A 22831-nucleotide genomic window follows, 5' to 3' on the forward strand; every position below is an offset into this window, starting at 1 on the left:
CCTGCCCACAGTGTGGCACCTCCACCCAGCAGCCTGCCCTGCTCTCAGAGCAAACCTAGCACCTTTCAGAGCCAGCACCCATTATCTAAAAGATCAGATGCTCATCTAGAGAAGATATGTTCCAAAATGGGGCCCAGAGACCCCCACTGAGGTCCAGTGAGCACCTCCCCTCCTGGATCTCCTCGATGTATGTATGATTCCATGTGTGGACCCTGGCCCTGTTCTCCAAGAGTATCCATGCCTTGGTATTCATCCAAACCCAAGCACAGGTGTTCCCCCTTGTCCCAGGAGCCCTTGCTCAGAAAGTTCTCTGCTGCTAACTTCCACTCTTTCTGTTACAACAGAAGCCCATCTCTTGTTTATAGAAAAAATATGCAATTTTTAGGTACTTTCTTCCTTCCAAATTCCTTTTGAGCTAAAGCTCCCATTGACCCTATCGTCTCTAATCCAGAAACCCAAAGCCCCCCTCCTGCCACTCTCCCATCCTCATGCCAGCTCTTCTAGAGAGGGAAGAAAATAACCCAGTGCTACCCATGGAAGGCCCTGAGCCCATCCTCAGCTCTGGGGCCTCTGATGCCTGGGGACAGAGAAGTGGCCCAAATTTGAAGCCGAATTCTCCCACTGACAAGCTGTGTAACTTCAGGTGAGCTATATCATTTCTCTCTGCTTCCATTTTCCCAATCTGGAAAAGAAAGCCATGAATTAAGATGTGTAAAAACGTCACTGATCAGTGATCGCCCCTCTGCCCCCGGCCGCCCCAGAAACCAGCTACCGCGCCTCTGTGCAGCGCAAATGCGTCCAGGAGCGTCTGTTCCCAGCTCTGATCCAGCAAGGTGCCTGCACCTTGTCAGAACTCCATCTGTCAGGAATTTATTACTAATGCATTTTATAACAGGCTCTATAATAAGATATTAAAGATGGTAGCGGCATCTAGCAAGCATTCCATAAATATTAATAACGCCTTTGGAGATGGCACCTGCAGTGGGGATGGTGAGGTTTCGCTGGGTTCCGTTGAGGCTACAGAATTAATTCAATCGGGGAGGGTCCACCACAAACACGGCGTCCTCCATTCTCACTGCCCTGTGGTCCCCGGCTGGTCATTTTTGTACTTTGTCCTTTGTTTGCAAACTTTCCTCCATGATGTCTCTTTTCTTCCCCTTCCAGTTAGTTCCTGTCTTGCCCACCTTTGCTCCCTCTCTTCTCCTAGATTCTCTTCCCTCTCATCCCCATTCTCCCTTGGGCCCCCCAGTTCTGCCCCTTTCCCCCACCTTGGTTTTCTTCCTGCAACTGCTCATGCCTCTCCCCTCCATCCTCTCCTCATCTCCTTTTTTACATGCTCAGGTCTGTTCCCCTCCCCCTCTGCCTCTGCACCAGGCCCTCTTCTCCCCGGCTGCACACAGTCTCCACCCCGTTCCAGTGAGCACCCCGAGTCCCCTCTGGAGAAGCCTGGAGTGTAATGTAACTCTCACTGCGTGTGAGGAGCGAGCCATTTGTCATTATTATTAACGAACAAGATCCCTTGCACGGCAGAACTTTCCCACAGTCTATTCCCTTGTCACCCCAAGGAGTAGCAAAAGGATTTATCTGTCTCCGAATTGCACAGGGTGGCCCATTTACAGCCGGTCCATCAGAAGTGACGTGGAGCTTAAATGAGAACTGGAAAGGGCTGGGGCCTGCTCTGCCCGCCACCTGCATGGTGTTGGCTGCTGCTGAGGGGACAGCAGGACCGGTGTGGGGGCCTTCAAGGCGGATATGCCTTGCCTGTGTCAGCCCATGATGGGGCCACCTCCCCATGCCTGTGCTAATAGTTACCAGTGACCTTTGTGGGTTTGCACATTAAAGGAGTGTCTGGGGACACTTAACATGAGGGAGCCGCGGTTCACCGAGACCATTTTATTCTCCTCCTCCTCCGGCAGGCACCGTGTTCTCATTAGCAATCCAGCATTGGTGGTGGCCTGGAGCGCTGCTTCCAGTGACCCAGCTGCTGCTGGTGTTAAAGGGGCAGAATCCCAGCAGGACAGGGTCGGGGGAGGCTGGGGCAGAGCTGGGGATGAGGAGGCCTCACAGTGACTCAGGCACCTTCTGGGGCTGCCAAGCAGGATCCAGGACCTGTGGAGGCTAGAGTAAGCAAGTGGGTGTCCCCAGGAAGGACAGGACAGGTTCACAGCACCATAGTCCAGGACAGGAAAGGATGTCCAAAGGGGACCTGTGGAGACCCGGCAGGAGGCTCTCAGCGACCTCACTTCACCCTTCTCTCTTTCTGTGCCTCATCCCCTGCCCTGCTGATGGGCTTCCTCTGCCTGGCCCTGGCCTCTTTGCCACCCTGTGCTGTGGCCTCTGTGTGGCGTTTGCCCTGTCATGATGTTCACTCCAGCCCTAGCTGCACAGCAAAGACTTTTCTTTCTAGAGTTCCACCACAAGTTGATTTAATATCCAGGCCCCATCTGATTGGCCTGCTAGGACCAGGTGGTTACCCTGGACCAATCAGATGTGCCCTGGGTCTAAAGTTGCTTGGTAGGAATATGGCTGCCCTAGATTCATCCCCCTGAGCAGAACTGTGGGTCTAAAGAGCAGCTTTTCCTGGAAGGAGGGTGGGTGGCAGGCACCAAGTATCATTCCTCTGAGAGGGGTAGAGAGCGCCTACATATGAGTCAAGGCACTTAATTTCCTGTCACAGGTCCACCAGGACCTGCTATCTATAAAGTGGAGAGACTGGACTGGATTGTCTCCAGGAGCCTTCCAGCTCCTACATTCGAGCCATCCCAGAATAGGACATGGTGAGAATTGGCCTCCTTGTTTAGCAGCTTCCCTGGCCTCAGGTGCACCTTTCCTCCTTAGATCCTGCCCAGCCCTCCTCCTAGGGTCTCAAGCCTACCCAGAGTCTCCTGATGCTCTCCCACCTCACCTGCCTGCCACAGCTAGCAGCAGCTTCTGAATTTTAAGGTGCCCATTTGCCCAAGTTCACAGTGTAGACATTCATTGGCTGTTTACACTTCTACTGTGTCCTCACTTTAAACGGGGGCCCATCTTACTCTGCCTATGCTGATATTTTGTACTAGAATAGTAATTGGAGCCACCACTTATTAAATATTACTTAATACTGAGCAATAAGAAGTCCTTTCCTCACACCTTATCTTATATAATTCTTTCCCACAGCAACCCTAGGAGGTAGTACTATTCATAGCTCCATTTTACAGGTGAGAAGATAGAAGCCAAAAGACATTTAGCAGCATATGCCTGGTGTCTCCCAGTGAAAAGGTCTGGATTCAGAGCTAGGGGATCTGACTCAGAAGTCGTACTCCAAGCCACCAAGGGCCAGTAGGACACCTGGAAACCCAGGTGCACCTATCCCGTGGAACTTGTGCTGGCACTGAGGCCGCAGGACATTGGCTGGGTCCTGGGAGAATCCCGTGTGTGTGTGTGTGTGTGTGTGTGTGTGTGTGTGTGTGTGTGTGTGTGTGTGTGTGTTCTAGACCTGAAATGCAGGAAATTAGCATTCTTTTCTCTCCAATAGTCTGTTCCTTCTAAGTATATGACTGGCTCTTTGCCAGGCCCATTTAAAACTTTTCCTAAGTTATGCAGAAATTAAATGGTTTTTCACTGCAGGGCATGAAGCATAATCCAAGAAGGTCAGGCATCGGGGTCTGGAGGTGGTTTTCATGGAGAATGCGGGGCTGGGGAAGCAGAACAGGTACCTGCAGATCTAGGGAGAGGGCCCGACAGGGAATCCCCAGCACAGTACTGATGATATTTACCATGTTTCTTGACAACTTCCTGCCCTACCCTTGAAGGCGCCTTTGTCTCACCCTCCAGAAGGTGGTCAGACACTAGAACCCCAGTCCTCACCTTCCAGCATTGATACGCTGGTGCCTTCACACTGATTAGCGTATGTACTCCAGCAACCTCTGAGACAGGACCACGCTTTAGTGTACAGAGAGGGCATTAAGGATCAGGGAGATTAAGCAAGTCACCAAAGATACACAGCAAGGCTGGGATTCAGATGGATGATGCGTCCAGCCTAAAACTAGCACTTACCCACTCTGCCCATTGCAGCCTTGATTTTCTTTTGGAGAGAAAGAATATCTTTTTCCAAGCAGCAGGGGAGGGCCAATCTAGAGAAGGAAAAGCCTGTTGAGCAGCCCAGAGGTGTGAAGGGGTCTGCCAAGCATGAGAAGCACAAAGAGATGCACCAGGGAGTGACGGGAGGCAGAGGCCGGTGAGAAGGCCAGTGCACGCCGCCCGTGTTCTGTGCAGGGGGCCCCGAGAGCTGCAGGTGGTGAGCAGGACAGGGCCTCCCGCTGTCCGCCTCCTGTCCCATCACTCCGTCCACACTGGACAGAGGGAACCACAGCAGGAAAGGACCATGCATGGCTTTGTTCTCTGGAGGTCTTTTCCAGCCCAATGAGGGGCCTGCTGAAGCAGCCTCTAGCCCTCATCTCTCAGGCCCTAGGAAGGGCTGTCAGGATGCCTGGGATGGTACTCACAGAAGGAAGCTGCTCAGGGGAGTGGCATGGGCCCAGGTCATGGCAACACAGAGAGGGGCAGTCTCACAGATGTCTCCTTGAACAGAGCCCTGCAAGGGTCCAGGACCTAGTCATTGTCCCTCTGTGAAAAGAACAGCTCTTGTCCTCAGGGAACTTGCCCGCCAGCCTGCACTCCTGGCTGCGAGGTGCCATCCGTGTTGGTATCAAACCTCAGCATTATATGAGGGAGTGGGAGGAACTGAGTGTCTTAGAGAGGCCTTTGGTACAGAGCTGAGATCAGGTCCTTAGGATGATCTAGACCTGGATGCAAGGCCTCGTTCTACTTCTGCATAGCTGTGTGGCTTTGAGCACATTCCTTGACCTCTCTGCCTCTGCTTCCTTTTCTAAGGCGGGATAAGCTACTCGGTGTAGAATTGGCAGATGCAGCTCACAGCACAGGGCCTCACCCACAGCAATCAATAACTGTGTTTACTTTTCTGTCTCTGTGAAGTGCCTTGTTAGACTGCCAGTCCTCAGATGTGTCCTGAGCTCACTAAATAATAATGAATGAATTCACTCAACTGACCTTTAGCAGTACAGCTTACACGCCAGGCCCCGTGTTGGCACCGCAGCCATGAGAATGGACCGGGGCAGGTGATGAAAGCAGATGCTCAGAGTGGAAGGAGCTGAGTGTGCGTGCAGATTCGCCTGTGTACTGACTTGCCCCGTGCCCTTGTGCGGGGCAAGGCGGGCAGAGCCCATGGCGTCTGGCCGAGGGAGGACAGGCGCTGGCCAGGAACTCTGGGAGGAGTGTGGGTGGTGAAGAGCTCCAGGTGCCCAGGACCCTGCCTGGAAAGAGTGCTGGGGTGGGGGCTGACCTGCCTGAGCATCTAGAAGGCCTCCCTGAGGGCCCTTAGCCAGGGACTTCTGGTCAGGAAGGGGCAGGGCCTATGCACACCGCAGAGCAGAGGCCCCTGCGAGAGGGGACTTTGAGCAATGCGAAGGCCTCGGGTGACACGTGGGTGCCCCACCCCTGGGCCACCTTTGTGGTCCATGGAAGCCCCAGGGCCCCCGAGGCACATAGCCCAGCTCCTGCCTGAGACACGCAGGTCGCCTGTCACCTCCAGGGTGGCCTAGGCCTGGGGCTTGGGCATCCCTTGACAGAGGAAGTAAAACCGCCAAGAAATGGGCTTGGGGACCAAACAGCCCTCATCCAGGACTCCAGGATGAGCAGACCGTCTTTGGAACCAGTGCTCTTACGGCCACCAGGAGGCCGTCATAAAAGGGGGAAAAATAGACACTGCATTTTAAATTCCTTAGAATCAATCCTCTTAGAATGAGAATGATGGAGCCCGGGGTCGGGCTGGCTGGAGGGACATGGTAACGTGCTCTGGGCACAGTCCTTGAGAAAGGCGGTGGCTCAGGCTCCCACTCACCCTTTGCTTTGTTCTGCTCTCACCCCAGAACACGCCGGTGGGGACGCCCATCTTCATTGTGAACGCCACGGACCCCGACCTGGGCGCGGGCGGCAGCGTTCTCTACTCCTTCCAGCCCCCCTCCCAGTTCTTCGCCATCGACAGCGCCCGCGGCATCGTCACAGTGACCCGGGAGCTGGACTACGAGACCACGCAGGCCTACCAGCTCACCGTCAACGCCACGGTGAGCCGCTGCGGCCCAGCACCCGGATATCTCCCCTTCCCACCCTTGAAGGGAGCAGCAGGACATCCCAAGGGACATCGGCTCAGTTCCACACTACTCAAGGATTTGTAATGAGGATGCTGGCACTAGTAACAGCCGAGATGGCAAAGGTCACCCAGGGCTTGTCCTGAGCACTAAAGTGGACTGTCCCCCTTAAACTCAAGCAGCCCTATGCCATAAATATTATTAAGATGCCCATTTTACAGATAGAAAAAACTGAGGCAGAGGAGCAACACTGTGAGCTGCCTGCGGTCACCCAGGAGCCAGCACTGGCAACCTCCTGTAACAATCATAGACCAGAGACACAGAGCAGAGAAGTCGCCACCAACATATAGGAGCCCAAGGGGTGCAGGCATCCTAGTTGCTGCTCTGTGGAGTGGTACCACTTACAGAGGAGGGGCATCCTTCCATGACAAGCATCTGCTAGCCCCTGGAGCTCCGGATGAGTTAGTGCAGGGCAGGAGAAGGGGAATCGTCTCATTTTATGGATGACACCATTGAGACCCGCACAACACACGAGCAGCCGGGGAGCTAGAACTCAAGCAGACCCAGGCAGTGTGACTTCCAGTCCTGTGCTCTGACTACCGGGTGCATGGCCAGACAGCTCTGAGCAGCTGGAGCGCACAGCTGAGCTGTGAAGGCCAGAGGACGGCCACGCCCTGAGCAGGTCCCACCCCTATACTCTTCTCTGCTCTTGGCTGCTGCCTCTGGGCATAACTGATAATGTCAACAGGGCAGAAATTTGGCCTGTTTCCCCCTGGATTTCTGCTACAAAGCCCAAGCCAAGAACAAAACAAACTACAAGAATCCCTTTCTACCCTCCAGAACCTAGAGGCTGCACTCAGCACCCACTCTCAGCTCAGTTTTGCCACAAGGAGGGGGATCCCAGAGGCACGGGGCTCCCTGCACAGCTTGCAGAGCCCACATCCCAGGCCTTAGATCTGGACTGGCTCTTGAGGGTCTGGTTTTGAGAGATGGGGTTCTCCCAGGCATGGCCAAGAGACAGAAACCAGCAAAATGTAGACATCTTAGCTGACCTGACTCAGTGGCCCCTAGGAAGGTTCCTGCAGAGGACACTTAAACCCTTTCCTTCTTCCCTGGGTAAGTTCAGTTGCCTGGGAGGTATGTGTGTTATTTGTAAACTTGACTTCTAGAATCAGGAGACTCTTGAACCTGGAGCAGGTGAACCTCGACATTGCCCTCATTTGCATACACCTGGGGCTGCAGGTGCCTGTCCTCTCTCTCTGTGAACCTGTTGCCATCTGCCGTAGAAATGGCTCAGGATGTAAAAAATAGACCAGAGCTGAGCACAGGCAAGAACGTGGGTGGCCGGGCCCATCAAGAGCCTTGCGCTCAAGCTGAGTTGGTGAATACAATGAAATTGTTGTTAATCTCCCAGCAATCAGGCTTGGAACCACAGAGCGCAGGGCCCTCCAACTCCCTGGTGGATGGCTTCCCGCCTGCTCCTGGGAAAGCAGATACCATGAGCCCTTGGGGTTGGCATTGGCCCTCGGCTGCTGGGCATGATCCCAAGCAGTCCATGCGGTGTCTCTTCTGCATGTGTCACGGGGAGCAATGTGGTTCCCAGTATGGAGGGGAGAGCCACAGGCCCCAAAGTCATAGCTGAGAGCCTGGCTTTGTGCCCATCCTGGCAGATGCTCATACTGCTGCCCAACCGGGGAACCCAGGGTGAGCAGGGTGGAGTTGTGGGCAGCAGTGCTCCACCCAGGGCTGCAGACTTCATGGTCTGAGAGGCTGCCCCGTCCTCACCCTGGGGCCCCTCTGGTCAGCACCTGCTTCTAGGTTCTCCCCTCCCTAGCTGCACCCACTTCCATCCCTGAAGGCCCTGCTGCCCCTCCTTGGCTGCCCCAGGGGCTCTTAAGGACAGTCAGGCCTCCTTCCCCTCCTAGCCTCCACAGCTCCATCTCCAGAGGGCCAGGGAAGGCACTAGGCTTCTTGTGGTATGGGAATGTGTTCATGTCACTCCAGATCTAATCTAGGGACAATCACCTTCAAATTCCAGATCAGAGAACTTACAAGCCAAGGGGCTGAGAGCTCATTGAGTCGAGCCCTCCATCTAACAGAAATGAATTCAGACTCCAGAAGGGAGGACTTACTGGAGACCAGTCAGCAAGTTAGAGACTGAGCTGATGCTCAGGCCCCAAAGCAAGAATGTTGGGCAGAGTTTTGAATGGCCTGGTTTTTAAGCTCTTGCTACACTCCCGTAGATGGGTGCCTCTGAGAAAAATGTCACCTGCTCTGAGTCTCCATTAACTCATCTGAGCAATGAGCCAGTAATGGCATGTGCCAGTGTGGTACCTAGCACCGTGTATGGGTGAGAACCTGAGGTTTTTGTTGTTGTTGGCTACTGTTATTCAGTAGCAGCCGACTGCTTTGTTTATAGATGGCTGTGTAACTAGAACATAGGCTTTGGGTTTCTTTTCTTGGTGTGCTTTTATTGGACTAAATTTCCAACTATGGTGATTTAAACTGTCACCTGTCTGGGCACATACAGGGCCAGCCCGACCTCTCAGGATTCCTTCCTGGAGGTACCCAAATGTCACAGGCCCTGGAGCTCCCCCTGCTGGTTTAACTGGGAAAGTTACTTGACCAGTATTATTGCCGCCCAGATGCAGGTCCCTTTGTGGCCAGAGGGCCTTTCCTCTGAGGGGTCCCTGTCCTAGTCCACCTCCTGCTGTCCTGAGGTGTGTGTGGGGGGGCAGCTGAACACAGCAGAGCTAGGAACAGTTCCATCTCTTTACCCCAAACTGGTCACCCCACCTACAGTGACCTGTGTAGCAAGGGGTAGACTGGGCTAGGGCCAAAATATCTGCCTCTACCCTGGCCCTCTTCTGTGACACTGGATAAGCCACTGTCCTCTGCACCCCAAGGGCCCTGTTTGTGTTTCCCCACAGTGCTCAGAGACCACAGGGGCCAGGGGGGCTTAGTGTTTCTGAGCCTCCGTACACTGAGCCCTTCGCTGCAGGAGAGCACACGTGTGAGTCCATGTTTGTGCATAGGCGTCACACTGCAGGTCTGCGTGTGCATGTCCACAGCACCTCTTAACCCGACGCTGTTCTCTTTGTCCTTTAAGGATCAAGACAAGACCCGGCCCCTGTCCACACTGGCCAACTTGGCCATCATCATTACAGACGTGCAGGACATGGACCCCATCTTCATCAACCTGCCTTACAGCACCAACATCTATGAGCACTCCCCTCCGGTAAGGCCCTCCCGCCCTGGGGCTTCCCTCCCAGCTCCATCTAGGGGACTGGTGGTGGGCTGGGCTGCTCCTAGCATTGCTTCCCCAGCCCCTGCGGTGACAGTGATGGACATCCCAGCAGTGACCTGAGCTCCTCTGCACTCGTACCCCATCTCTTCACTTCTCTTCCTCCCCAGAGTGCTCAGAATGGCAGAGTGGTCTGGCCAGGATAAGTGAGGGGGTGATTCAGAAGTATTTTCATGGAGTGCTGGGGCCGCCCATGGGAAATCCAGCCTGTGCTGGGGACGGATTTGAACTCATGCCCAACAGAGCATCTGTGTGGCTCTGCCGTGTCCTCCACAGTGGACCTGCTCTCAGCCGTCAACACTGCCCAAGAGAGTGGCAGCCTGCCTTCTGCTCCCAGGGCCCTCCCAGGCCCCAGCGCTTCTGAGAGCTCAGCAGTGACACTGTCTGCTCCCCTCCAAACAGATCGGTCTCTGAGTTTCTCAAGAGCTGCTTTTCAAGGGAGACTTCCAGGATGTGTCATGCCACAAGCCATCAGATGCCAGCCAGGCTGTAGATTGGCTCTCCTGGGGCCATGTGTCCACCTGTGGCCCAGCCGGCCATGACTAGGGGGTCTTAGAGAACAAGACACACCACTGTCCACTCCCCTAGCTGTGGCCAGGCAGGCAACGGCTGGCATCCCAGGTGGGGTTACCTCCGTGCTTTTGTGCAAACTAGAATGAAACGCCTGCTGTGGGCTGGTGAATGAGAGCAAGCTGCCTCCTCTGGACAGATGCATCCTGGACATGCAGTTGAGGGAAGAACACTCATGGAGAGAAGAGCATATTCCTTTGGCTTTTCTTGTGGTACTGGGGATCAAGCCCAGGGCTCCATGCATGCTAGGTGAGCACTCTGCCATCCAGCTGCACCCCAGCCCTTTCTCCTTTTGAGGGAACTCAGTAGGGACTCACTGAACTGAGGACAATGTGGTCACCCAGCAGCAGAGGCTGGTGGGTGTCCAGGCCCAACCTGCAGGTCCACACAGACTCACAGCATCAAGTATAGAGAGGCTGGCTCTACTTACTGGGTGCAGGCCGTGTTCCTGGGCCAGCATGGACCACGAAGCCTGACCCTTGTTTGGACACTGTGGTTTTCATAACAATGAGCATCCTTGGCTTACGGGTCCACGGCTATGGAGCTGGTATCTGGCCACTTAGTTCTTAGGGCCTGGTGTGGAGTGGAGGGTCTAGCAAACAAGGTGCTCTTCAGCCTGCTACTGCAGTGTTTGCAGAAGAACAGGGTATGTGGGGGTATCTCAATGCTCTCCCAGCCTTCTCTTTCTTGGCATTCTGTGCACAGCATGAGTCCCAGCTTTTGAGACAGAAGGCTGTCTCTGCTCGGCCCACCCCATTCTCCAGGACTTCTCAGACCACCTTTTCTTTCTTTCCCAACCCCAGAAGTGCCAGGCCCACATCTCAGCCTCAGATCAGCCCCAACTGCTATTTGCAGAGGCAACCCCTTCTCCAGCCCCTGGACTTCTGAGTACCCTGGGCTTTTAAACCACTGGCCCAAGCTCTGCTCCCCTGCTCTAATGGAAATGTAATTCTACATGGACACGGCCAGCCGTAGATGCAGTGGGAGGTATCTGTGAATGTGCTGCATGAAGAAGTTAACTGTGCCCTGATCAGACAAGCCCCTCAACTTCCTGTCACCCTGGTCTTCCCGGCACCTGCTTCCATCACCCATGTCACTGATCTAAAGTCCACCATTCTTTCCTTTCCCCCAGCTCACAATCTTTATAGAATTTTACTTCTGTCTTCTTCCCCAGTGGTCTCAGAGACAGCCGCCCACTCCCTCTCAATCATCTTCTCTCCCTTGAGTGTAGTTAGAATTGGTTTTCTCTGTACTGTATAATTTACCACGTGGTTACAATCTCACCTGTAATGTTTACCTAAGTACATGGGTTACTTTTTTGAGCCCCTGGTAATCAGGGTGCTAGGTCTCTTGGACATTGTCCGAGGCTTCCTTTGGGTCTCCCAGGGCATGGTGCCCAGGGCAATGTGCAGAGAATGTCCAAAGCCACTTTGATTGGTGCACAGGACATGATGGTGACTGGGCTCCAGAGAGACCCAGAGAAGTCCCTGTACCGCCATTCTCTCACCTCAGCCAGCACAGCCTCCTGGCCACTTCCCCCCTAGGAAAATGAGGCTAATCATGTCTACAGAGGCACGTCCCTCACCTCAGCCTCTTCAGGACCTGAGATAAAGCGTGTAAACAACCCAGCAAGTGCTGGCAATTGGCAGATGTCAAACTGTGAGGGCTTAGAGACGCGGCCGGCTGTTTAGTTAGTTCTGGTCCTCAGATGGGACTCGTCCTCCCAGCTGCAGCTTCGGGTCACAGGAGGAGAGTCTGCAAGACCAAGTCCTCAGTGTCAGCTTCCTCTGAGACCGTTCAGTTCGTCTTTCCAGCTTCCCTCTGTCTGTGGAACATCACTACCAGAAACTATTAGGGTTTTCATTTCAGAGCTGCAGATTTCTGCGTGTCCATCCAGTCACTCCGTGCTTCCATCTCATGATCACTTTCCTCCAGATGATTCCCAGGATCTGATTAAGGGGTCCCCCTGGAGTGGGGGACCTCAACTGGAGTAGACCCGACACTTGCAAATCTTAGCCTGGGCTCTCACTTAAGCTGTTTCTTAGTGTCTGATACAACTTTCTTCTCAAAAAGCATCTAAGTATCTCTTTGCCTTGCAAGGTTGTCCCTTTGCCCCTGCAAAACCAGTGCCTGGGGAGCAGCTGGACCCTGATCCCAGAAGAAGGTCAAATCCCTCCTGGAAGGTCATGACTAGGCTAGGGGAGGCAGGCAAGGCCATGAGTTGGAGTATTCTGAGACCTCAGCCCACAAAATCATGCTTAGCATCCATCTGCCTCTGCTTCTCCTCCTGGCCCCACACTTGAGTCTCCCAGTCCCCAGTTTCTCTCTGATGGCCCAATTCCTGCATACCCCAGGCCCAATTTCTCCAGGTTTCTAATCGGTTTCTGTGCCTGGATCTGGGCCCTCTGTGTCCCTTTACAGTGTGGAGCTCTGATTTGATGCAGGGCTTCCCAGCTGGGCCAGCACCTGTCCAGCCTCCCGGGCCCAGGACCCAGGTGCCCCCTCCCAGCCTCGCCTCACCTGCTCTGGGTCTCCGCAGACCCTTTCCCGCTCCCCCTCGCTCGTCCTCTTTATCGGCAGCTCCCAGCATGTACGCCTCCCTCTATCAGTGTATCGGGCTAGCAGGCCTCATCTAAAGTGTATATATTACCTAATAAAATCCTTCTTATTTGGGATTATTGCATCAAATTTTAATTTCCTCACTCGAGCAGCAGCATGTTGGCCTGCCCGTCAGTGAAGGACCGATAGAAGGTGAAAAGAGCGGATAAACTGCACAAATTACTGCCAGCTGATGCCTATCAGCCCTTTGACTGGAATTGACTGGAATTAAGGACTGAGAAATAGGATTTTCTGCCTCAGAATCTTCTGTGGCAGCTCTTGGAAGTCCCCTGTCCCTCCCTCCCCCCCCCCCAAGGGCGCCTCCCATTCCTGAGCAGCCGCTCCTTACCTTTCAAGTCTTTAATCCCATCACGGAAGGGGGAGGAGTCCAGCTGAGCTGACAGAGGAGGAGCTGAGGCCTGAGACCCACACAGCACAGTCTGGCCCCTGAACAGCCACTCCCTAGCCAGGGCTCCTTTGAAGAGGGCACAACGCAAAGGAGAGAGATGCAGCCCCTTCTAGAGAAGTCCCAGCTGCTCCTACCTCCCACCCACGGCCTTTGCAGAACTACCAGGTACAGAGCACTGGGTCCTTTCACCTACACCAGAGAGCAGTGGAGCCCACCTGCCCACCCTGGCATGGCCCTTCCTAGTCACCACACTCTGAGGCTCAGTGTTCTTATGTATACCCCTACTATATACTCTAGGTCAAGAGAACCTATGTATTGATATGAAAATGTTTACACCTGCCCTGCTGTGCGGGACAAGTGAGAGAGAACTCACTTCAGCACCACAATCCAGCACCCCATTGGCACCTAGGAGATACTCAGTGACTGCTACGTCTTCCCTGTAGGTTACTGGCTATTCCTATAATGCAAAGAAAACTCCCTGCCTCAAGGGCAGACATTACTAATCTATGATGTCATGGAGTCTGTATTTGCTGGAATCGGACACTAGTCATGTGTGGGGATTGTCTAAGATGAGTCACCTGAGTTGTCATCAGATTCCAGGCCCCAATTAATAGTAAGTCACTGTTGCCGCATTTGCTGTGAGCACTTTACATATATATCAGTTGCTTAGGAGAGGGAGCTGTCATCATACCCATTTTATAGACGGGCAAACAAATATATGCAGAATTCAGACACAGGCAGTCTGGCATGGAGTCGACCCTTAACCCCAGTGCCATCCTCTCCTCCTGGAGCTGGAAGGAGTGGGTCTGTGTGCCTGTTGCCTCTCTGGGAAAGCCTCATCTCCCGGGAAGCCTCTTCCCACAGCATGGGTCTTTGTGAAGGGACGAAGCCCCTTGGAAGGTCGGGCCTCCTCCTGCCCTCCAGCTGGACCTGGCCTGCCCACCTGCTCTCCTATCCGCGCCTCCTGGAGAGCCAGGCGCTACCCACTGAGGGCCCTTGCAGCAGGCTGGCTCCTGGCCAGGCCAAGCTGCATCCCCACTCCTTTCTCTTTGAAAATAAGTTGCGATATATTGAAAATATAATCACTGAGAATCTGAAACAAGAGCCGTGGGTTCCCAGGAGCCCTCTGTGCCTCCCTGCTAATTCCTTCTCATAACATTTCCAGTCTTTCTGTCTGCACTTGTATTAAAAGCTCAGAGTTTTATTAAAAGTGGATTTATTTACCCAAAAAGAGATGAAAACCAGAACTTGCCGGAAGCATGGCGGAGCTTTCTTGGTAGAGCTGGGCGTGACTCCTGCTGGGGCAGAGGCCGCCTTGGCCTCCTGTCCAGCAGGGCCAGCTGCTCTGAGCCCCACTTGCCTAGAGGACCCGACCACCCCCGGGGAGATGCTTCTAGGTCTGAGGACTCAGCCTCCTTTGACCAACAGGCACCCTCTTTGCACAGGCCTGTTCTGGTCACCTCATCTTGTCCTTCAAGCTCGCTGTCCTGGAGCTGCCCCGACCTGCCCTGGGTGTATCTCTTGAGGTGGGTTGGTTAGTGACTGCAGTGGCTCTTGGGCAGGCTCAGGGCCTAGTCCCCTGGCAGGTCTGTCCCTGCCTCAGGAGACCACTGAGAGCTCAGGAGCCTCATGCTGGGCAATCTGTGGGGCCCAGGCAGGATGGGGCTGTATCAGAGGGAGATGCCCCATGTCCAGGAAGCTTCATCTGGCAGCTAGAGCCTCAGGCCTGGCTCCCACGACCTCAGGACCTTCTCCTGGAGACTGACCCAGGCTTTCCTGGTGGCCAGTGATCCCAGGAGAAGCAGATGGTGGCCTGTGGACTCTTCAAGTCTAACGCTGTGCTTCCCTGGTACCTCCTGCGCGCCCCAAGGTCGGGCTGCTAGCGCGCTGGTTTCAGGAGGCTTGGTCTTCAAGGGAGAAGCCAGGGAGAGCTCAGGCGAGCGGCTCTTCACCCCTGGATGGCCTGTGGAGCCCTTAATATACAAGCTCAGGCCGAGGTTTCAGGGATCAATGCTTGGATGCACACAGAGCAGTGACGTTCATAAATGACATTGCCATTTTTACAAGGGCACTGTCACAGGAGTGGTGTCACCAGCAGGCAGAGCACTCGGGAGCCAAAGTACTGAACTCAACTGGCTTCACCATTCTCTCCTAGCCATGCAGCCTTAAAAAGCTGCTTAGCTCGCACCTTGGTCTCCTCATCTGTGAAAGGGAAACAGGTCCTGGGGTTGTGCAGGTGGAATGCACATGTCTGTTAACAGCATTTGTGCTGGGCCCACAGCGGGCCTGAGGGAGAGAGGTCTGCCCTCTCTATCCACTGACCACTGCGGGACATCTCAGGGGGCTTCCTCCAACTTCATGCTGAACTGTTTTCCCCAGGAGACTAGCCAGAGTTCCTATCCCCCAGAGAGGATGGAGCCAGAGCCTGAAGGACAGTGTGCCTGGGAAGGGCAAGGGGCTGGATGCCCCTGCTATGTCCTGGCAGTGTAACAGGTACCAGGAGAAGTTGGGGGGATGCAGCTTGCCCCCCTGGAGTCAAGGAGCCAGAGTCTCTGCAGGGCCCCGGTGATCAGATGGGGGAGGGGGAGGGGGAATACAGGGCGGGCTTCAGCCTCCCACTGACAAATGGCAAATGATGGAGAGGTGGCCAAGGCCATGAAAGCACTTCATTAAACATGCAAATGCCAGGGCCAGGCTTCCCCAGAGGGCGGGCCTGTCCGCAGTCCATCACCCAGGAGAACCGCAGCCCAGGGCCAGAACCTCAGGCGTCAGTGAGGGCAGGCGCAGCTGGTGTGGGCAGCAGTGTCCCCGGCTTGTGAGAAAGGTGGAGGTCACCTGGGCAAGCGGTGATGGGGGCGTCGGTATCCCCCATGCGTACATTTGTTCATTCAGTCAACCACTCCATCAACTGATATTTGCATGTGTCTGTCCTATGCCAGGATCTCTTGCTAGGATTGACTGTGCCGCCAAGGTTTGCCTGTGCTCTACCTTCTCCCCAGAGAACCTTCCTTTCATTTGCTCGCCCTGGCAAAGTCCCACTCACTCTTCGCAACCCATCCTAAAGGCCCATCAGTATCCCTTTGCCAGCTCTTCCAAGTGGACCCTGTCTTGCCCATTCTCCACCGGAGGAACCCGTACAGCATGGTCTGTGCCTATGTCCTGGACTCCTCAGCAGAGATCACTCCCCTAGAGCAGAGCCCGGGCCCCCCATTCTGATGGTCCAGCTCTGGGCCCCTCACCAGTGCTGCCGAGGAACAGAAGGAGGCAGAGCACTGGAGGCAGGAGATGCCGGGGCAGAGCTGCGTGGGCGCAGTTCACAAGGCATGAAGGCTGCACCACCATCCCTGGATGGAGATATGTGCTTTCAGGACTTACTTGAGCCCATAGAATAATTGATCTGTGATGCTTTCCTTTACTCAGATCCCAGTGAAAACCAGGTCCCATTTTATTCATATTAAGGTGGAGGCAAACCGAGGCCAGAAAGGTCCAGCATCTTTCCTGAGGTCACAGGGCAATTGATGGGTGACAGAGAGAGAGAGACCAGACCTCTTAACTCTCTGCAGGCTGCTCCTCCATTCATTCTCCCATGGGGTGTTCACAGGAGGGAGGGATGTGGGGCAAGGCAGGGACAGTGATGGCATCCACAGGCTGGGCCTCCCCCAAGGACCCTGGGTTCTAAGGGCCTCTGTGGGTCCCAGGGACACAGGGCTGCTGGGGCCTCCACACTTGGCACCTACCTCCTGGCTGGCCTTGTGATTGTTGGCCTGGGAGGGGACTGCAGATGCCAAGACAGCTGCCAAGACAGACAGTGGCCCAGGGGCCAGGCGACTGAACCCAGCTCCTTCCTGTCCCCGACAGGGCACAACCGTGCGTGTGATCACTGCCATCGACCAGGATAAAGGACGACCCCGAGGCATTGGCTACACCATCGTTTCAGGTAAGGAAAAAGCCATCCTCATTCCTCCAGCCATCCCTAAAAGAGCCAGTGTTGGGGTCTCAGGCTCTGAGCGCCCATGGAGAGTCTGAGCAAGGGGTACAGTGCATGAGACCTTTCTCCAGGGACAGCCCTCACTGAAGGGCATGGAATGGGGGTGATTGGGTGGAGAGAAGAGGCGCCAGCTGCGGTCGGCCTGTGCAGGCGTGTGTGTTGCTCTGAGCCTGGACAGCCCAACGCCGTCCTAGCCCCCTCAGGCTCTGGGTTTCCATCCTCATGTGGTGAAGAGTTTTTTTTAGACCATTTTGGATCAACAGAGCTGTCTGCGGCTGATTCCGTGCTGCCTTCACACCACCAGCCGGCATGGGTGTGGTGGGGGAGCCTCTTCCCACCAGATCCCTTGGCTGAGCAGAATGGGGTGGCTGCAGAGAGGGTGCTGGCGATGATACCCTGACTCCTGCCCCCGCCCCAAAGAACAAGATGGTGGCTCCTGCAGCTGTCCCAGGGCCAAGCCGTTTGGGAGGCATGCCACTTGTAGGATGAAGGAGAAGCTGTTCAGCCGCTCAAACTGGCTCTGTCCCCATCCTGCACATGCCCCGCACAGCTCCCTGCTCGGCCCACTTGCCAGCCTGTGCATCTGGGCAGCCCAGATGGATGGCAAGGAGGAGGGCAGGCCCCTGGGCCAGGGTCCACCCCAGTGCCCTCATCATACCCCACACGGGGTTGGCACAGTTGGAGCAGTTTCTCCCCCAAAGTTGAAAATACAATAAGGCATGGCATTCAAGAAGGTAGAGGCTAAGCCGGTTGCAGTGGCACCTGTACTCCAGCATTTGGGAGGCTGAGACAGGAGGATTGCAGGTCTGCGGCCAGCCTCAGCAACTTAGTGATATCTCAGCAACTTAGCAAGATCCTGTTTCAAAGTAAAAAATAAAATAGGCCTAGGTATAGCTTGGAGGTAGAATGTCCCTGGGTTCAATCCATAGTGCCACCAAAAAAAAAAAAAAAAAGAAAGAAAGAAAAAAAAGAAAGGAATGAAGGAAGAAAGAAAAAAAAAAGTAAGGAAGCAAGGAAAGAAGAAGATAAAGTTGGACTCTCCTGAGCCTGATTATCCTGGGTGCATCCCTGGGCCTCAGTTTGTTGTCCATACAATGGAAAGAATAAGAGTACCTACTTCAAGGTGCTTTAAGGATGACTGAATATACACAAAGAGCTTAATTAATGTATGTAAAGTGCTATTATTGTTACTGCTCACAGCGAATAACAGCTAGGGAAGCTGGTGGTTGGCTAGTGGGAGGGAGACAGCTCCCATCCTTGAGATTGCAGGAAACCAAGGGGTATCATGGGCCCCTGTGATTGCTGGCATGGCTACTATTGTGCCTCCAAGACCAGAGCACCCCAGGACCCAGAGCAAATGCAGCCCAGAGGGTAAGTGTCAACTCATGGGCTCAGAGTTCTGTGCCCCCTAACGGCCCACCATGGTGTTCCCATTCTGGTGCCCAGGACACAAGCTGGTACACAGTAAACCCTAATGTGTACTTGTGGAATGAATGAACAAAAGCAACTCTGGGGTAGTGGAATAGTGAGTAGTGGGCGGGGCCTCAAATAAAAGTGCAGAGTCCTTCACACCCACAAGATTCTCAACCTGTCTGCCCAGGATGGGCCCAGGAGTGGTCCTTTGTCACAGCACGCAGCCCCTCAGGTGTGGGTGGTGCTCAGGCCAGGATGTAGGGGAGCCAGTGCTAGGAAACAACCTATCTTGCACGTAAGCAGGGTCCCCCTGGGAACTGAGGCTCCTCTCCAGGCAAGCAGAGTTTGGGGGAGGCCAGTCCTTCACGAGTTCTGCAAATAGGGAAGCAAGTGCTGCCCAGTGACAAGAAGCTTGCACTGAAGGTCTGGGGACACCAGTGAGCACCATGGGTGACAGCTGGGGACCGGGACAAGGGGCAGCAGAGGTGGACCCTGGGCTGATGGAGGAGTGCCTCAAGTCCTCACTGCCTCTGGGCTGCTCCAGACACACCCAGCCTGTGTGGGGATGGGGAGCAGGATCTAGGATCCTCCAGGACTGAGAATACCTTCAGGGGACAGGGCACTGGTCCCCCATGTACTGGCCCATTCCACGTTTCACTGGATGTGGAACAGTGAGACCCTCAGCCCTCACCAGTCTTCCAAGATGGTTCTAGCCATCCCTCTCTTCAGCCCCAGCCCTTGGAGTTGGGGAACAGCTCCCTACTGCACCATCCCCTGGGCCAGGTTCCCAAGTACACACAGGAGGAAGAGAGGGGAGACCTGGGATGTGAAACCACAGAGAAGAGGTGTGTGTGTGGAGGCTGGGGCAAGAGACAGAAACTTCTAGAAGACCAGAGCACTGGGCATAGCTTTACATGATTCCCACTACCAGTACACATGTGCCTTGAGGGATTTTGGAAAGGATGACGAATGGGTTCCCTCTCACATGCCAACTTTGATTGATTGGCAATGACTGCCTGAAAAATACTCTAGAAACCCAACAGGCTCCTGCAATGGATGAGTGCAGTATTTAATTGGTAGGGTCTGCTGTGGGCAGAGAAGTAGAGAGGGCAGCACCTTTGGCACTTATCTGCCATCCTGATATGTCAGCACTAGGACCTTGCTTACAGGATGGCCCTCCTTCATCCTCTATCTGCTGGTTTTTGTCACCAACCCTCAGACTGAGTGGCTTGGGGAAAGGTGGGACCTTTTCTTCTCTACCCCTCTTGCCTGGCTCAACTGGGCCAGCTCCCATGCTGCTTGGCCACTCTACTCCCCCGGCCGGGGCTGCCAGGGTCGGTCTCAGTGTGAGCCTAGGGGCAGATTGGCAAGAGAGCAAGTCCTCAGTGAGCAGGTGGACAGCAGGCTGGGGCTGGCTTTGTCGCTACTGTCCTCAGCCAGTATAGACACTGCTGGAAAGAACATTGTCTCCTGAGGTCTGTCTCACACCCTTGCTGCTCTGGGGACAGTTGTAGCCCTGTCCTGTGTGGCGTGGTCCATTTAGCTCGGAGCAGGCAGAGGATGGCCTGTGTCCCCGTCACCCCGGGAGTATCTGCACAGCTGACTGCCCAAAGCTGGCTCCAAGTATCCACCGGAAAGCTGCTCCAGCCCCTGGTACTGCTTTCCACTGAAAGGAAGAACTGGGGGCCGGGGGCTGGGGGTGAGTGAGAGTCCCGAAGACCACATGAGCCAGCGAGTCTCGGCTCATCAGAAACCTGGGCAGATGGCGGCTCTGTCTGCATGTGGGTGGGGCCTGCCTGTCCCATGCCGGTGGACTTGAGCCTGAGCCCTAGAGAGCTCCATGACTCGGTTAGCCTGCCCAGCTCCCTGAGGCCCCAACCCCTTTGGACCGTTTATCAGCCCCACACCAAGGGGATTTATATCTGCACACCAGCGCTTTCCCCATTACTAATGTCCCCTCTGCTTTGCCAAGAACAAAGAGGCCTTCGGCGATAAGTTATGGCTCCATTGCTATCAATTTGTTCTCAGCCCCTCGTGGCCAAACTGAGACTGAGGAATGACAAGGTTCTTTTCCGTAGAGGACTTGGCACGGTCCCCATCCTCTCTCTCAGCTCAGGCCCGCCTCACTATGTACCAGTTGTGTCAGTGCACCCAGGGCTACCCAAAATGGGATTCCAGTACCCAACTGCTGGCCCAGCCTGCTTGCCGAGCAGATGCACCCTTGCTGGCCCCATCCCTTCCCTGCTAGAGGTGGTCTGGCTTCAAGGTGCAGCCGCGGCCACCCCATAGAGAGCACTAGACTTAGGGAACTGTGAATCCCTGTTCTGCCACTTGCCAGCAGTGTGTCTGAGCGAGATGTGTGACTCCTCTTGATCCCATGGTCTCATCCGTGGAAGGGGGTCAGAATCGCCACGGTAGATAGATGGCACTAGAGGGACTTTAACGAGCCCTCAAACACTAAGAATTAGTAACCGTCTAGGAAATCTCTGAGCCAGGGGCCTCTGGACATGTTCATTCACTTCCTCCTTCACTCACTCAGCACACAGGCTCCAGGCTGCTGCCCACGTAGCCACGGCCAGCTCTGCTGAGCACTTGGAATGCGGCCGATCTGAATTGCGATGTGCTGTAGTATAGCACAGCAGGCCCTGAAGACTCAGCATGTAGAAAAGAGTATAAACTATCTCATTAATAATGTTTTCTTTCAACTGGGCATGGTGGCACACACCTGCAGTCTCAATGACTCGGGAGGTGGAGGCAGGAGAACCTTTGGTTGGAGGCCAGCCTGGGCAACTTAGCAAGACCCTGTTAAAAGGAGGAGGGGGGGAGGAGGAGGAGGAGGAGGAGGAGAAAGGAGGAGGAAGGGAGGAGAAGGAGAACAAGAGGAGGAGGAGGGGAGGAAGAGGAGGAAAAGAGGAGAGGAAGAGAAGAAGAAGGAGAAGAGGAGGAGAGAAGGATGGAGGACGATGATGATGATGGAGGGTGTAGCTTAATGACAGATCACCCTGGGTTCAATTCAATCCCCAGTACCATAAAAAAGTAAAATAATGTTTTATATAGGAGCTGGGGTGCAGCTTACCATGTTAGAGGCCCTGAGTTCAAGTGTTAGCACCAAAAAATAATAACATCATCATCATCTTTGCTGTTGACAGGCTGGGATGCTATTTTGGATATACTGGGTTAATGCAACATATTATTGAAATGACTGTTGCCTATTTCTTTTTTTTTTTTTTTTTTGGTGGTGGTACTGGGGTTCCTGGAAGCCCTTCTACCTCTGGGCTACACTCCCAGACCTATTTTATATTTTTGAAACAGGGTCTCTTACGCCAGCGCAGCTGGCTTCGAACTTGCGCGATCCTCCTGTCTCCGCCTCCCAAGCGCGGGGATTACAAGCGTGTGCCACCACGCCCGGCGACTGTTGCCTAATTCTGATTTTTTTTTTTACTACTATCGAATTTTAAATCATGCACGTGCTCATTCTGTGTGTGGGAAGCTCTGTTGCAGAGTGGGACCGCCTAGGCTTGGCCTCTGCAGGCCCGCTGTCACCAAAGTGTCAGTTTTCCAGGCTGTACAATGGAGATGACCACAGCCGTGCCTCAAGGACGAGGCCAGCCAAGTGAGCAGTGCACTCCTCATGCCACAGGGGACTGAGGGGCTTCTCTGGCCAGGGGCTGTGTAGTCCTGAGAGGGCGTGTCGGCCTTAGGAAGCCGCAGCATGGTGGGTGATGTGGACCTATAACTGGGGCTTTGCATACCCTGGGGCAACGCGGTGAGCAGGATACACTGAGCAAGGCACTGTGGTGTGGACAGGGACTGATGACTCCCTGGGGGGCCATTAGACTGTTCTCCTTCACTTATGTTCAAAAATAGCCATAATAGGAAGTGAAAAGGCATCCCAAGGGTGGAGACTCATAAGGAGAGGCCCCAGGAGCCAGGCCCTGACCGATGGGGAATGGTCAGGAAGAGCCGAGGGCAGCCAGAAGGTCAGCGCGTGTGAGATCCGGAGCAGGGAGCACAGCATCCATCCACTGCAGTGACTGTCGTGGAGCACAGGCAGGAGGCAGGGCCGGGCCATCAGTGTGGGGAGCAGGCCAGGCCTTGGTCCTGAGAGCAGCAGGGAGCCGCAGGGCTGCCACAGGGGAGAGATGTAGCAGGGGAGAGATGCGGCGGTATGTATTCTGGGGAGCTCACTGCTCAGGAGGAGCCTGTGGATGGGGGAACAGGCAGGAACAAGCAGGCCTGGAGACAGCGGCAGCCTCCCCTGGCCCACCACCAGGACAGAGGAGGAGGCCCAGGATGCCCAATGGCTGGAGCTGACAGAGGGGAGGCACTGCCCTGGGCCTGTTTATCTTCTTTTTTCTTTTTTTTTAACTGGTGCTGGAGATGGAAGCCAGGCCCTTGCATGT

General features: G+C 54.6%; 1 protein-coding gene across 1 annotated transcript in view; it reads left to right on the plus strand.

The window, feature by feature from the left end:
• CDH23 (cadherin related 23) overlaps nt 1-22831 on the plus strand; it is a gene marked incomplete at both ends in the record, with an annotated part of 290863 nt that overhangs the window by 117968 nt on the left and 150064 nt on the right. Inside the window, 3 exons of the mRNA XM_080694821.1 lie at nt 5928-6122; nt 9256-9384; nt 16886-16964. Coding sequence (XP_080550947.1) covers nt 5928-6122; nt 9256-9384; nt 16886-16964 — 403 coding nt within the window. The remainder of the gene's footprint in view (nt 1-5927; nt 6123-9255; nt 9385-16885; nt 16965-22831) is intronic.

The sequence above is a fragment of the Muscardinus avellanarius genome, assembly GCF_963383645.1.
Source record: "Muscardinus avellanarius genome assembly, chromosome: 4".
Taxonomy (NCBI): Eukaryota; Metazoa; Chordata; class Mammalia; order Rodentia; family Gliridae; genus Muscardinus; species Muscardinus avellanarius.